At 38.0% G+C, this 17201-nt stretch overlaps 1 protein-coding gene across 4 annotated transcripts in view; it reads right to left on the bottom strand.

Annotated features, from left to right (window-relative positions):
• Positions 1-15938, bottom strand: part of ppp3ccb (protein phosphatase 3, catalytic subunit, gamma isozyme, b) — a 52799-nt gene extending 36861 nt beyond the window's left edge. For 3 of the 4 annotated variants that reach the window (XM_087269630.1, XM_087269631.1, XM_087269632.1), the window contains exons 1-3: positions 15574-15929; positions 2663-2860; positions 1496-1620 (exon numbers count right to left, since the gene is read on the bottom strand). In XM_087269630.1, coding sequence (XP_087125756.1) covers positions 1496-1620; positions 2663-2860; positions 15574-15625 — 375 coding nt within the window. In that variant the 5' untranslated portion in view covers positions 15626-15929. 4 annotated transcript variants of the gene reach the window in all.
• Positions 15939-17201: the final 1263 nt, after the last annotated feature.

Below are 17201 nucleotides of genomic sequence, written 5' to 3'. Positions count from 1 at the left end.
ATTCTCTTCATAAAGACGCGGCTCTAGTTGCTGGTGATTGTCCTGTCTCTACAGATTTGGTAAGTGAGCGACCAGTGCTCTTTGTTTATTCAGTTTGTTCGTATCTAACAAACTATTGCACAGAGTGTAAACACGTTAGCACCACAACCAAACTTTAACCTCGTGTAGGGTTTTTACCGCATTTAGTGACCGGAATAACACGCGCGGCTTTCTGACGCTACCTGCCGTGTGCATCTAAGTTTCCGGGAAATGCGGAGGTTTTTTTTCTCTCATTCGCCGTGTAGTATAAAACATTGCATGAAAAATACACGCTTAGAGCAGCTCCTCGAATCAAATATCTCGTTTGTCGGGAGGGGCATGAATGAATTCCCTGAATGAAAGAGCCAAACTGCAGTTAAAGTCCAACATTTAATAATTTGGCAAATAATTCGACTACAGATGTCCATGTAGGTTAAACACCATCACTTTCTCCTGTATGTGTGTGTGTGTGTGTATTTTGACTCTGAAACTCGCGCGTGCCCAAATAGACACTCCCACACCATCCCACTTTTCTTCCTCCAACACTCCCCCCTAAACAGAGCTGGACACGCCCACTTTTCTGACTTTTTCCAAAGTAGAGGTGTGAAAACACCCTGCTGAAACGAGGGGGTTTCATGGCCCTTTAAAAACAGCTTGTTATGCTGCAAACTGATATTTTATTCTACTTCGTATAGTCATGCAAGAACTTGTTTGTAGAGCAAGTAATTTGACATTTTCTGGTGTTTATTATTCCTAGTCATTTCTCCCATAGGCAGATGTCCTGCAGATTTTGGATCCAACTTGCCTCAACACACCTGCAAGGATGTTTTCAGAAAGCCTGATATGAGCTTGATTAGCTAGCCCAGGTGTCTGTTTGGGGTTGGAACTAAACTTTGCAGGACACTGGCCCTCCAAGACAGAGTTTGGGTACCCCTGTTCTAAAACAAACAGCAAAAACGGGCACACTTCTGAATTGAAAAATAAGGCCAATAGAAGACAGGTATGCATGAGGATTCTGTCCTTTTTCTGGTGGAATTACACACTGTTTTTGGTTTGTTTAGACCGTTGGTCTGTGTTGTACTCATATTTCAATCAAACCCCACTAGAGTTACATTCTTACATTAGGGTTACATTCTATAAGGAAAGTGAAACATCACACTGGTCTCATTTTAACAGACAAATAAGGTTTTATGCTTTTATAGTCAGTAAGGCTATAAAAACTATTCTTTGTTCATAATAATTGTCAAATAGGCTTAAATACCAATGCATGATATACAGCCAAATTTAGGAGGCAAGGTTAAATGATTTTCTATAGTAATCAACATCATGCCACAGACAATCCTGATAGAGATTAACACATATTGAACATACAGCTTTCTTAAAATACGCTTATCCAGACATTTTAGAGAGACTCAGCTGTTGACCACTTAACCCTATTTTACATACCTCATTAGGATCGTTGCAGAGTAGCACTCACCTCAATACTAAAATAGCCTCGATCCACGTAGTCTCCCAAAAATAGATAGCGTGTGTTGTGCGGGGAACCCCCCACCTCGAAGAGCTTCATCAGGTCGAAGAACTGCCCGTGGACATCTCCGCACACTGACGACAGAGACAAAATACAGTAAGACAAATGCCTGAAGTACAGCAACAACAAGTGTGACTTCACTAGAACGATATGGCCAGAGTGAAAACCTGGAAAAATGTGGCAAAGGCCAAATACATGTCTGCAATAGAGATGGAAGCAGAAATCCTGTGGGTGCACAAATATTAAAACCTACTAGCTAAAGTGCACAAATACTAGGCCCACTCAAAACAGCATGGTGAGACAAATCTATAGTGGTCACAAACAGGATGTGGCCAAACCAACAGTATTTCCTCTACCTTTCAATAATTTAAAGTTCTAGAAGAGGTTAGATGGAAACACCATTTCAATCATATGTGCCGAATATTTTCCAGTTTTCTCTTTTGGCTGAACCATTACACACGGTGTATGTGCATGCGTGTGTGTGTGTGTGTGTGTGTGTGTGTGTGTTATGAAAAACATGAGAGAGCAAAGAGTGGTTGAGGAGGGGGGGTTAGATGTGGATAGACGTGCCCATTTATATCCACACACCTGTTTGTGTGTTTGCTCGAGTGTATGGCGAGTGCTGGGGGTTTCCTGTGGCCTCCGCTGGGGAATTAAAGTGTGGGGGTGTGCACGAAAGAGAGTCTAGGATGCAACTGTTTCTCTGACCTTTATAGAGCAGCCACATTAGGGGTTGCTGTGGAAGACTAACTCCGTATGAAAATAATCATGCTTATCTTGCTGGCTTGAGGATTATGTCGGGGTCAAGACTAAACCAAAAAGATTACGAATGATAGAGACGCCCGATCAAGTAACCGCAGAACCTTGAGGGTATCTTCATGAGTCTGAGATTCTGTGAATTGTCTCCCTGTAGATCAACAAAATAACTCGCTTCTAAGGTAGCAGGTGTGTGGGCGAGTATCAACACCAGTGGGCATTGTGCTTTTCTGTGATTGTGTGGCATTAGGCTTTGCGAGAAAAGCTCCTTTGAGAACCACATCCTGGATGAAGCCGTTGCTTGTGAATCACGACAGGTTTTTAAGTGTCACCGCAAAGTGAGTCATCAGAACAGCCTACCTGTGATGGGCGCCTCGACTTCCAGCATGCACTTCTCGTGGCGGAGGATGTTGGCTCCATCGTTGATGATGCGTAGGGCCACGTCCTCCTCCAGGCGGCCCTCTTTCACCAGGTGGCTCTTCAAAAGCTCCACCTTGGGCTTGCCGTCCTCGTACAGCTCTTTCATGGTGAGCCGCGTTGTGGGAGGGTACGGCACCGCTGCGGGAGAGAGAAGAAAGGAAGACTCAATTCTTTACTCTTGTTAGTCACAGGGAAACCCTGCTGGCAAGCGTTTGATACACACAGTACATGCAAGAGGACATTATGTATGCTTTTTAACACTTCTTGCTGTACAAAATGGATTACAACTTTGTAGCTGAGCAATTCAGAACTTGCATTGATCTGGAACTGTTCGACAGAGAGTCGCATCGAATCTCTAAATTTAAAGCAGCATGTTTTGAGAGATTCGAAAACTGTGGTGAAGTTTCAGAGTCTATCAGAGCATCTGTTGACCAAAGTGTCTACAAGTTAAGGAAGTGCGTCTTTTCCTCAAATTCATAACCAGATGGTGTGTGATAAAAACAAAAAGTGCCGACAAATTTGTTTCAGTGTTACTCTAAATAAAAATATCTTAAGAGCAAGGCTTTCTAAACAGGCCACTTTCAGACTTCTGGGAGGAAAAACTCAAAGGCTTTTTTAAGCAAGATTTTACCAAACCAATTATTCAGGAATTTAAAACAAGTTGTTGGGAAATGCAGCACATCCCTAGTGTTTGCCAGTGCAAAACTCGCCACAGTGATGTTAGGGTATTCTGGGCAGTTGCCATGGCATTGCTTTACAGTTGCTAAGGTGCTCTGTGTAAGATGATTTTTTTTTTTTTCCAGCAGCCGAAAATGGCACAATTAGCTGCATGATTGAAGTATCACATAGCACAAACAGTGGGGGATGAGTAGCATGCTAACATTTAACTAATAAATGAACTATTAAAAAAAGATTCAATTCTAAAAACCTCAAATTTATTTGATTTCCCCCCTCCCACCCCCCCAAAACAACATTATGATGATGTTAGGGTGTTCTGGTTAGTTGCTAGGACATCTAGGCATGGGCCGGTATAGGATGCCGTTGGTATGATAACCTTGGATAAAAATATCACAGTTTCACGGTATTGGGATTACTGCTCTAAAATCTATTCTTTTTAAATGTCTGGGTAAAAAAACTAAAACTTTTTTTCCCCCTTGGAGCACAATATACTTTATTTTAGAAACATTTATAATATTTTGGAACAGTGAACATGTCAGGTTAAATATTTCAAATGAATCATTAGCTACGTTTCCATCCACCTATTTTTATGCACATAAAAAAAAACGGTTAATGAAACGCCAAGATGTGCATACATTTTGAAAAATGAATAAGATAAACTATTTATTTCGATAATAAAAGATGCACCTAAACTTAAACATAAACGATGGAAACACTTTTACGAAACAAATTTCAATATACGCATTTAAAAAAAAGTCATGTGATTTTATTATAGGAGATCATGTGATGATGACAATGTGTGTGAACTGACAAAGCAGCAAGATGAGCACCTTCAACTGCCACCACGCGTTCACTGCATGCCAAGATTGTCTTATGAGGCACAAGTCATTTATTAAATGAAGAAAAGACTCATGCAGCTTCTTCTGACGCAGCAAATTTCATTTTTACTGTTGATATTTGGCATAAGTTAATCAGGAAGTGATGATTTTGTTCTCTTTGACCCAGTGGATGGAAACGCTGCACATCTTTTATGCGATATTCCAGTTGACCATAAAGTTATTTCACAATTTTAGATGGAAACATAGCTATTGATTTCCGCTGTCTTCATTAGTTTCTAAAACAAAGATTTCTTTACAATTTAAAATGGCATCTATGGATATCTTTTCTGCTAGAGCTACTGTTGTTCTAAAAAACAAAATAGTCATTAAAAAAATCTTGCATATACTGCAGAAACAATTCAGGAGAAAATTTTAGTGGTTTTAAAACCTTGACTTTTCCAAACCGTGGTATAACTTGACAACGATTATCGTCCCATGCCTAAGGACAACACTAAATGTTGGATCCATTTTCTCCAAACATATCTTCGTCTTCATATTATTCATCCACCAGCCAATCGCATGGCATAATATCATATTTGTTTGTAATTGTGGCATGTTGTGTAACAGTAATTGTGTAACAGTGATCATGATTAGAAATTAGATCAATTGTGCAGCCCTTTTGCACATACAAAAATAGCATCAAAAAGACTAACTTTAAGAAAGGAAGACTTTATAAGCATACATGTTTAGAGGAGAAGCATTAGGTGTACAAGACGAAACCATTTAAGAGCAACAACAGAAAGACTAAGTTTTAATTTAGACTAAGTCACTGACTATAAAACAAAGAATGTCTGCTGAAATGCATGAGGACTGAAATCATGACATGTCCTTAAAATATAATCAAATTCACTACAGAATGTTACGTTTTTAAATACACAATTTCATGTAATCTATCAGTGCTACACAAGTTTGGTTTGTGGCACCAACTGCTGGACACTCATTGCTTGTTAGTCAGGATTTAAAGTACATAAGCATTCACATATTGTCACAGCCAGATTTCTGCCCTTTGGGTTACAGATTCGCTCTGCATGTAAATGCATCCACCTGCTTACTGTTAGCTTATTAAAGGTGCACATATTAATGCAATTGATTCTCACATTGAATTAATCTCACATTTAAAATTGTTTAGTCCATGAATAGTTTGAAACACATGATGATTACATGACGTAATCTACATTTTTAATTTGCAGGGTATGATAATTTAAATCACTACTCAAGTACTAAGGGCTACTTTTGAGTAATTATTAGAAAACATACTCATCCTCTACTTGCACTACATTTTTGGCAAGTAATAGTACTTTAGGTCTGGACGATATTGCAAAAAAAAAAATTATCACAATATGTTTCATTTCATTCGATATCGATAATTACTGAATATTTTTTAACTATACATTTAGGACTATTAGGATTTTTTTTATTTAACCACTTTATTTTAATTTACAAACATTACAAAGGCAAATAGTTTTAATAGTCAAAAACCAAAAATATTTAAAACAAAGTATTTCATCTCTTCATAATAAAGAAAACAAAGTGTTGAAGAGACTCCTAAATTTGATAAATAAAAATGTTACAAAGTGTGTGCGATACTAGTAAAGCATAAATACTGAACAAACAAAGCAAACGTTAAGGTGTCAGTAATAATGATACAGTAAACCTCAAACTCTGTCAACAAAACAAATTATGATAATCGAATATGAGCTTTCAAGTAAAGAAACGAACCATCATTTTTCAAATACATACTGCAACATTAAAAATTATGAAGTTGAACGACTATATTACCACCAACGGTAAAAAAATCTTTCAGAAGAGGAGCTAGTGGCTGGGATGCACACGAAAAGAAACCAAAAAGCCACTCTGGTAACATTCTTACATCCTTTTTTATTCACAATCTCCTCACTGCTGCTTTACGGCACTCATTTTTGCATGTGTTGTTATTCTGACTTGAAGGGACAAGCACGTGCGCTCGCGCTCACCCGGTATCTCTTGTAACTAGGTGACCATCAACCATTTTCTCAGAGGATAACAAACAGAAACTGTTGCAGCTCCGATGCAAGTTTATAAAGAAAAGTGAAAACTGATGCAGTGCTTGGGTCCGCCGTGTTTCTCTGACGTATTTAGTCTGCCATTATTACTGAAATGTGTATGTTTCATACAAAGTGTAAAGCAGATTGGTTAGTTCTACTTGCATGAATTGCTGTGCACTCGTGGCATTCAGAAAAGTTCAGATGTTTTTTCAACAGGGTGCAGCCTGAAAATGCGTGTGCCTCCATTGGAAATGACAAACTTACACCCCAAGCGCTTCATACCGAAACAACATCCCAAATGTTTTTTTTTTTAAATCAATATTGACAATGGTGTTCGGTCAAAAAATGAATATCGATACCGATTTTATCAGCCAGCCCTACTTTAATGAGAGTATGATTTTTTTCAGTATTTGTTCCACCATTGCTTAAACATTTTCCTTAACTTTTTTAAAGCATACAGCAATACAGTCAAACTAATCTGATCAATGTTAAGGCTGAATAGAATGGATGAATTCTGAACTGTGTGGATGAATTGACCAATAACATTGGTTGTAAGGCACACCCTGGACTTAACTGGTTTTGCCTGGGGGGAATTCATGCAAAAACAATGCATGACCTAACTATCCCTGGAATGTGTAAAAGTCTGTGGTTGCAAGTTGTCAAGTTATTACTCAATTCATGACAATAACCGAAAATGCATTGCTGCACGAGGTTGAATGAAAAAATGCAATGGTAAGCTGATTTCCAGGAACTAAAAGTGAAACATATGCACGGTAATAAAGGTTAACATTATTGGTCTGAATTTGGGTCTCTCCCGCGAAGCTGTGTGGGTTATCAGAACACATATGGCCACAGCTGGCCCCGTCCCTTCCCCCAACGAACACGCACGGGCCTTGTTAAGAAGACATGAAGGCCTTGCCGTTGCGCAGAAGACAGCTTAAACAAACCCTTGACAACCTGGGGGCTGGGATATTACATTCAGACGATGTGCGCATGAGCGAATGCTGAGGCAGGCGGCATGCAAACAAATGCCTGCTGGAGTTGCTCTGCAACCCCCTGAGCCTTGAGCTATTTTCAGTTGCAGGAATTCCACAACATTCAAACCAGTTTAAGAGGAGTTGGGAAGTTACGTCCTGAAATTGGGGTGGGGTAGAAGGCCAGCTGTTGGCCTCGATAAGGAATCCTCTCTGCCAGGGTCACAGGCCAGGTTGGCACGGCTTGCTCTCCAGAAGAATGTGGGCCTGGCCGACATCCATGGCTTTAAGAGCTGGGACCACAGGCATGATAGACCACAATAAAGCTTGGAGCTCAGCTGACTGCAAACCTGGGACTCCACTGGTGGAATTAGGAGCAAAGAATGAAATGGCTTTATAAAATAAACTGTTTTTGATGACTTTGGAGTCAGTTCAGGCAGAAACCATCAGAGGGTGTTGGTCTTGTTGCATGCCAGTATGAGGAAGAGTGAATCTTTCACGGCTGACAGAATAAAGGAAGAACACCTGCTCATTTGCCTGTTTTAACTAAAGCTGTAACAGGGCTATTATCTGGCTCGAGGGCTGAGTTCACCCTTCTGAGAAAATGGCAGTGAAAATGTGTAACCTCTCGGTGTGGTGCATTTGCATGTGAAAATGAAGCCCTCAGGACGGGGGGAGGATTTTACTATCAAAGTACCAGGATATATATTTACCCAGTAGTGAGGCAACTGTACTACATTAGTGGTGTACATTATTCTTGTTATATCGCAGCCCAGTAAAAAAAAAAAGTTAAGCAACTTAGTACTTTTTGCACTCTCATCCATAGCCCAATAATAAAAATGCAATACATTAATGTCTTCAAAGATGCATATGAACATTTCATAAATAGTTTCAGTTTTATGTCATTTCAGAGACCACTGAATTCTGCTGTACCGACATCTTTTTTCTGAGGCTGGTGAGCAAATGATGAGTTTTCACTTTTGGGTGAACTATCCCTTTAAGACTTGTTTGGACCAGTGTACATGTATATTAATAAGGAAGCTAGAAAAGGCGTAACTTCCTGTGTCAGTCAGATCTGTGGTTTAATCTCACTAACTATTTTTTAAAACAGATATTAGAGAACATTTTAGGCAAGAAATCACATGGACTTTGAGGTTCTTGGCAAGGAGGACAGGAGCTATCTTGGGCGGTAAGAGCGAACCTAGAGAGAGGCCATGGTGGAAGGGTGAGAGACTGGGCCTGAGGTCCGTTAATCATGCATGAGGACAGAATAATTACACAAGCAGGGTGACGTTGACCCTGACAGCTCTAGTTTCTATCTGTAAATAAGCCAAAAGGTCAAAACATCAAATTCAACAGCAGACTGATGGGGGTCCAAAACTGTATATTAGAGTCAGCTGTGTAACTTGCTCATTTCTAGACAATGTGGATTAGATGGTGAAATGACTTAGAGTGGGCAGGGTGCTGATGTTCCCCACCCCTCAAAACAAAACAAAAAATATCTACAGAATGCAACCCAGCTTGAATTACTCTCTCATGCTAACCTTTAAAGCTTTTAACTGACTGCTGGTCCACGTTTAAATACACAACACAACAACCGCTGCACTGTCTGCCATTCTCAGCAGGCGAAAGTGAGAAAAGAGTTGCATGGAAACGTCTAGCAACTAATCAAAGCTTTTAAAGGCACTTAACCTCATCTTTCCTCCGCCTCCGTCACATTGTTCCAAGCCTGGCTCGGCTGATGAGTGCGGAGTAGAAAAGTGCCGCTGCGATCCTTGATTCCCCACGCTCCGTGCTTTAGCTGTGGGAGGACTCATCAAGACGCGGCCTTGGAGAGAACCTCAACTCCCACTCAGCACTTCAATCATGCTGGAGTTCATTCGCGCAAAGCTTACAGTCCGTTTGAAGAGAAGCTTTTGTAATTTTACCTTCTAAATGCAATGTTTTCTGGACAAAACTAACAAAAGCATGCTGTCAACAAGCTTTTAATATTTCATCATTTGAGCCTACAGAATTCATTTGAATTTCATCGGCCAGAAAAAAAAAAAAGAAGAAAAAACAACGCCTACCAATAGCTCAGAGGTGGTATAGTAGAATTCTAGCACTCAGCATTGATGTGTCACTAGATAAGAGTGCTTTAAAGACGTCCAACAGTTGGGTTCTAGAGTTCAGAAGAATCGATTTTCAATGAAAGCTAATCGAAAAAAATTTGACCTACTTTGAGTCCCGAGGTTGACTCCTGGTAAACCATTTTAAACTAAATGCAGAACACCAGATTAAATTCAGCCACTCATAAGCAGTCTGAAAATGCAAACATTTTTTAAAACAATGTCTATCATTCCTATGCAAAATACAAAAGCTGATTTTCCAAAAAAATAAAAAGAAGAAAAAAAAAGCTGCGCAGGTGTATATATTCTTTACAAACAGACATTGATAGCTACTTTCCTGACATGTATAATACTGCATTTTAGTTTTGTTGTTGATAATTAAAGCCTACTCACACTATGCTATCTGAACCGTGCCCATTTCAGTTTACCGGATCATTTGAGAAGTGCTTTGGTACGGTTGTGTGTGAGTGCAAAACACGCCTAAGCCCGAAACTGAAAAGCAAGACATGACTTTTAAGGGACCGTTTCATATGGATTAATTAATCATTCTTACTGTTCAGTGAACGCAAACTGTCGTAGTTTATTAAAGACGCAAACCCCTCACTGCACGACAGCTGCGTACCTTCAGCAAACCTCTTAATTCCTGCAGCACGAGGACTTTATGATTGTTTATGAGTGTCAAAATTGGCTGATCTGTTCGGCAAAATATTTGACTGCGTGTCACTGCACATCAAACGGCTAAAAACGGTATAACTAAAGCAATCTCCACTGTGCTGAGCAAAAGCGCTTACTCAACAGCGCAGCATCGATGACATAAGCGTGCCCAGGCCCGAATGTAATGTGACTGCGGGCTGTCAGGGGGGACGGGAGGGGCGAAAAGCGTGCTTTGGCCCGGTTCAAGGCAACTGTACATAGTGCGAGTATGCCCTTAGCTATGTTGAGGTAGGGCTGGGCCGATAAATGATAAAATTATAACATTTATCTCAATAAAAATAGTTACATTTTCATCCACCTATTTTTATGCGCTTTTTAGATATGCGCATAAAAACGGTTGTAGGAAACGCCAAGATGCACATAAATTTCAAAAATACGCATTAAAAAAAACATATGCGCATAACCAGGATAAACTTTATTCGATAAGAAAAGATGGACCTAAACTCCGATGGAAACACATTTACCGAACAAATTCCACTGTGCGCATTAAAAAAAAAGTTATGCGTTATTGTTATAAGAGATCATGTGATGATAAAAATGTGCGAGAATGGACAAACCAGCAAGTTTAGCACACTGTAAAACCTCTGAAACATGTTTTGGTCACTCTAAAACGCCTTACTATTTCAGTATTAGTGTTGTTATATTATTAATGACCTTAAGAATCAAGAGCATCTGTGTTCCGTGTCTCATGCCTTCAAATGCCACCATGCTTTCACTGCGTTTCAGGATTACCTACTGAGACGAAAGCCATTTGTTAAATAAAAAAAAAGATTTGCGCAGCTTCTCCTGCCGCAGCAAATTTTGTTTTTACTCTTGATTTGGCGCCAGTTAATCAGGAAGTGGCGATTTTGTTCACTTTGACTTGTTGGATGGAAACATTGCATAAAATACGTGCGAATAAAGCAGTAATCCAGTTTTGTGTATAAAGTTAATTAGCATATTTGGATGCAAACATAGCTAGTGATAAGCTCGAAACTTTACTGATAATCTAATTATCATAATTATAATAACAGCAGAAATGTGCGACAATAGGAATCAAAAAGTATGTTAATATTACAGGGTATATGTAGGAATCCTAAAGGAAATTTCAATACCTTTTAAAGACTTTTTAAAGACCTTCTCAGAATATTTTAGTTCTAATTAGTATCAAACTTTTAACTTAATAAACAGTTGTAGTTAAATAAACTAGTGGAGCACAACCTTGCAACAAAACTCAGATAAGCTCAAAAGCTTAAAAGAATAAATTACACGGTTGTTTTCAGCGACAGGCTTCAGCCACTGTTTAAACTCCTGTTTCTCTAACCAGGAGTACGCAAACTTACATTTTCCCATTTTGCTGTCTGTTTTGCTCTATGGTTTACTACATGTGGAGAGCTTCACATCACCAAATTGCGTGACATCACCCGGACGAAGGGGCTTGACCGGATGCGCCCTGGCCCGAACCAATGGTGTGGTTTGAGCACACTGTTGTTAATATTAGAAGGAAAATAAATATATTTATGCTTTTTTTTGGAATCAAACACTGGACAATGCTTGAACAAAACTTAAGACCTCGTAAAAACATGATTAAGACTTTTTAATACCTTTTAAGGGCCTTAATTTTCGCATAATTGATTAATCAACTTTTAATACTTTAAGACCCCATGGAAACCCTGTATTAGAGATGTACCAAATTTTCGGCCACAGGAAATGTAAACTGAAAATGTGTTATGCCATTTAATGTACCCTCTACTTTTTGTGGCTTCAGTAATTGTTGGGATACTTTTTAAAATCTGGAAGCATTAACAGTAAATATATATCGTTATCAATCAATATGAAAAATAATTATTGAGATTCCATTTTTGCCAAATTGCCCAGCCTATGTTAAGGTACCGTTAGTTTGCATCAATGAGCTGCATGCACAGATAGTGTTTTCCATCCAATGATGAACTTCCAGTGAAAGCCAGGCAGTGAAGGTTGCTGCTTTTTTAAAGAAATTAGATCTTAAAAGTGGCGATTTTGTATGGAATGACAATTCTGACTAAAAGTCTGTGTGCAAGTAAGTAACCCATTCAATGCATTTTTTTAATACTTGTTGAGTAATCCCCTTTCCTGAAAGCTTGTACCTTTGGTGCATTTTAAAATACTTTTTCAAATGTCTTTAAAAAAATTGAGATTTACCTCATAACTGGCAGGTCTGGCTCAGGCTTTAAAGAAGACTTTAAAATCCTTATATTAAGCATCAATGGACAAATGCGCTTTAAGAAACAAGCACTGAAAAAAAGTGTCTGAGAGGGATCACTGCATTTTAAAGGTGCGTTCACGCAATCTTTTAACCCCCAAAATAAGATTCCAACTCATCTGGATCACAATTACAAGTTTCATACTAAGGATATTCTGAGAGCTAAACTAGTACCATGTGACCTCTCTACAGATTAATTTAGTGTTGTCATAGAAACACAGTTCTGAGCCGAAGGATGTGAACCGCTTCAGAACAGAACATCATCTTGAAATGTAGATAATTAAGCGAATGCACCTTACATTATTTCACAGACAACATATTCACTTCTCTATCTTGTATTCTTTTTGCACAATTCTCTAGTTCAGAACTTCTATAAGATGCATGTCTGGCCATCACGGTTGACAAAACAAATCCCACAAAAACACTTTTCAGACAGCCTGCAATTACGCATACGTGTAGCGCAAAATCCAGGTGTTGGAGTGCTCAAACTGAAAGGAGGCATTCAGTGAAACCTGGAACCAATTTGAAGCTGAAATGCTACTGCTCCTGAAAAACGAAGATCTCCAATTCTAGTCAGAATGAGGGCTGAGCTCTTTTTTTAATGAGGAGGGTTTTTTTCTTGTCTGTAGCGATTTAGATTGCTGAATGGACTGACTCGGGAAGGAAGACGCAAATCATTACGGCTCCAGAACTAAACTACTAAAGAGCCTAGTGCCAACAGCTCATTACAGAGGCTGTCTAATTGAGCCCGATCAGCTAAAACACAGCGAGCTGACAGCGGCAAATAAGAGGCTGAGAGGCATGAACACACTATATATGTCAGCGGACACAGTAGTTTTAATCAAAAACAAGTCAAAGTTCCCCGGGTGCTTCTGTGCCTATGAAGACACTGACCTAATGATCCAATTAGAGCATTACTCGACTGTGTCTCACCGCTTCAACATGAGATACTCCCATGAGCCCTTGATAGGGAGCTGATGTTTAAATGAATTACCTAAGCATAGGTCAATCCTTCCTTGATTTTAAAGTAGGATTATTTGTATGAGGTTAATTGGGATCACAGGGATAAGTTCAATTAGTTTAGTTCTACCTTCAGACAAGAGAGCACAGGATTTACTTCTCTCAAATTCCCTTGCCGAAAGCCAGAAGAACGATAGATGCAGGAGAATGAAAGCAAATGCACTGCAGTAATTTGAATTAATGTTAACAGAGGCACTTTTGTGTACTGATAAAGCGGGTGAAGGCTCTGTGGACTTAATAAAATAAGTCATTCTGATAAGTCCACCAAGAATAACATACAGTGCTAAATAGGCTTTTAAAGTTACATTAATCTTTTATTTTGAAATGTGCATAGCAATTAAATTATAAACTGTGAAACATTTTCATCTCTCATAATAAACTTTTATGCCTATTCAGTTTTTAGGTACTAATATATTAAAAATAGATGTAACCAATTGATTTATGATGTATATACCTATTCATTATATAATAGAAAACAAAAAATATACTAATCATGTGTGTATATATATATATTAGGCAGTGGCGCAGTAGGTAGTGCTGTTGCCTCACAGCAAGAAGGTCGGTGGTTCGAACCTCGGCTCAGTTGGCGTTTCTGTGTGGAGTTTGCATGTTCTCCCTGCCTTCGCGTGGGTTTCCTCCGGGTGCTCCAGTTTCCCCCACAGTCCAAAGACATGCGGTACAGGTGAATTAGGTAGGCTAAATTGTCCGTAGAGTATGAGTGTGTGTGATTGTTTCCCAGAGATGGGTTGCGGCTGGAAGGGCATCCGCTGCGTAAAAACTTGCTGGATAAGTTGGCGGTTCATTCCGCTGTGGCGACCCCGGATTAATAAAGGGACTAAGCCGACAAGAAAATGAATGAATAATTATATATATAGTGCTCAGTAGTCATGGGCCAGTATAAGATTCTGACTGTATGATAACCTTGAATAAAAATATCATGGTTTCGCAGTATTGCAATTACTGCTCTAAAATATATTCTTTTAAAATGTCTGGGTAAAATTTCCCCTTTTAAACACAATATACTTTATGTTAAGAAACATTTAAAATGTTTTGGAACAGTAAACATGTCTGGCTAAATCATTCAAATGAATTCTTGACTTCTGCGGTCTTCATTAAAAATCAGTACTGAAAGCAAATCTGGAGCTTATCTAACAAAATAACTTACAATAACAGTCCAAAAAAACTAGTATACACATATTTATGTAATAGAAAAACATAAAATACATTTTTTTTAAAAAAAGAGGAAAATCAAGAGAAGCAAAAAAAATGAACAGAAATCTTGCTTAAATTTTGTAGATTGTTTTTTTTTATATTTTGCTCTAATTTAATTGAAACATATTTCAATTTCTAAATATGTTTGGTAACTAAAATATTATTTTAATAAATATATCTGCTTAATAAATCTATTTTGTTTAAATACACCAAAATACATTGCCTATATTCACTAAGAAATTAATTTCAAAAAGGGGTGTACTCAATTATGCTGAGCACTATATATATATATATATATATATATATATATATATATATATATATATATATATATATATATATATATGACAAACACACACACACACACACACACACACAAGTATGATTAACCTCTCATTTTAAGATTTATAACACTGTTACGTTCAAAAAGTATTTCATGTCATGCAAATGAGATTGCAATGCATATCAAAGTCAACCAAAGCCTGTTTACACTAAAAAGGAGTTTCATACATCCTTCATTTTAGAATTGTTGTCTAATCAGCATCTATAGACAGAGACACGACCAAAACGCCAGATATAGAGAAGTGAAAAATACAAAGACCTGCAATGCAAAGCTTGATACAGCTTTGGTAGTTTCATTTTCATGAATTTCACGTGTTTTGCATATCCAGACCACTACAAGTATCATGCATCTCCACTAATATCCCATAATGGCCTAATTCACTAATAAGAGCTTTGCCTCTGCGTAATGTTTGCACACTAGAGCTTAAAACTTCATTGATCTCATTTAATTCACGCTAATTCATCCCATGCAGCCCGAGCCAGCCTGTCAAATTAGCCATCAACATGTGTCATTTCACTTTCTAAGTTATCCAAAAGTCAGTCAACACAACAGATGTCCTCGCTTGCTTATATTTATATTAGACATAAACTGAATGTCACCCATCAGCTACCAGAGCGGGTTAGCTAACACAAAACCCACCCGAACTGTACAAAAACGCAGTTTCACAAAGAAAATGTACCTTTCACGAGCCGTTCGGTGGTGGATTGTTTATTCTGATCCTTCCCCGACATTCTTCAGTGTTTCTCGGTGGAATATTTGTAATTCCTTGTTGTAGCTGAACCCAGCTAGTCGTGTTAGCCCGCTAGCTCGGCTAAGCTACTGACAAAAGTCCTGACCGCTCCGCTGTGAAAGCGGGGAAACGGAGTCAGAGAGCTCGTCCGGGTCGCTTTACTGATATGTTCGCTCAAACGGTGGGGGAAAGGGGAAGGGGGAGCCCACTGCAACGGCAGAGTTTTATTTTCTGCCGTGTCTGTCCTTCGGGTTTGCTCACACAGGCGACCCAGCTGCTGTCAATTTCTCTGAGGGAGTAGCGATGTCCGACTCGTAGACGAATCGTTCATTTGAGTCGGATCATCTCAGGGAATCGTTTGAACCTGTTCATAAACCCAGCCTGAACGGTTCGCAGACGAAAAGGACTCGGTTCTCGAGTCAACACTTCACCGATTCACTGAACTGAGAACCGTAGAGAGCGAGTTGAGCAAAAACCTAACTAATCACTGATAAAATGCATATTCAGATGTTTTATTAACAGCTTTGTTCATTTGAAAACATAACATTTACAAGCAAAACATTTATTGTAAAACACAATACATACACACATAGACATAAATATGGCTGACTCTAATAAAACATCGTCAACAAAAAAGCGTTTGAGTACATAACGTTATATATAAATTTTGTGTGTGTGTGTGTGTGTGTGTATATATATATATATATATATATATATATATATATATATATATATATATATATATATATATATATATATATATATATATATATGTGTGTGTGTGTGTGTGTGTGTGTGTGTGTGTGTGTGTGTGTGTGTGTGTGTGTATAAGGTTTAAAAATAGATTTTAAAAAATAATAAAATGCAAAAACCTACACAAATCTAAAGCATATCAGTTACAATCGATTTCCAGTATAATTTACAACTTAAAGTAATTGTTTATTTTTATTATTATTTTTTTTAACTTCATTTGAAAATGTTTGTGAACATTTGTAGCACTTCTTGTCTAAACAATAAATTTTACTAAACGTTTAATTGAATTAATGCCACTGGTATAGTTTTTATAGGAAATTAAATGATTTTTATAGAACTATTAAACTCATCTAACTCAGTCGGGATGCCATTAAAATATGCAAAATATGTAAAAATTTAAATTACATAGAGGGAGAAAATACTTATTTATGTCACTAGCTTTTAGCTTCTTTTCTTAAAAAATTACATATGGGCGTAAAAAGGAGTCAGAAAATGCAATAGCCGTATCCCATTTTTTAACAACAAAAACAGAATTATATAGTAATATACAAACTGATATGCCATATTGTACATAAAAACATTCAGTAATTAAAAATATCATATTCTTTAGGATTATTACACATCTTTGCTGTTTAATTAACAATGTTCTCAAACTTGTGCAGTAGCGCAGTCTCTTAAAGGAAATGAACAAAATTTGGCTTTGATCCAGTCCATTTTTACGCATATGAAACTTTACCATTATAGTAAAAAGTTGTACTAGAAAGGTACGTTTTTGCATTTATTTACATAATTAATGCAAATGTCAAAAATATGTAAAGTAGCTT

Source organism: Danio rerio, chromosome 10 (genome assembly GCF_052040795.2).
Source record: "Danio rerio strain M-AB ecotype USA chromosome 10, GRCz13ab, whole genome shotgun sequence".
Lineage (NCBI taxonomy): Eukaryota > Metazoa > Chordata > Actinopteri > Cypriniformes > Danionidae > Danio > Danio rerio.
This window is presented reverse-complemented; position numbering and strand designations above follow the sequence as displayed.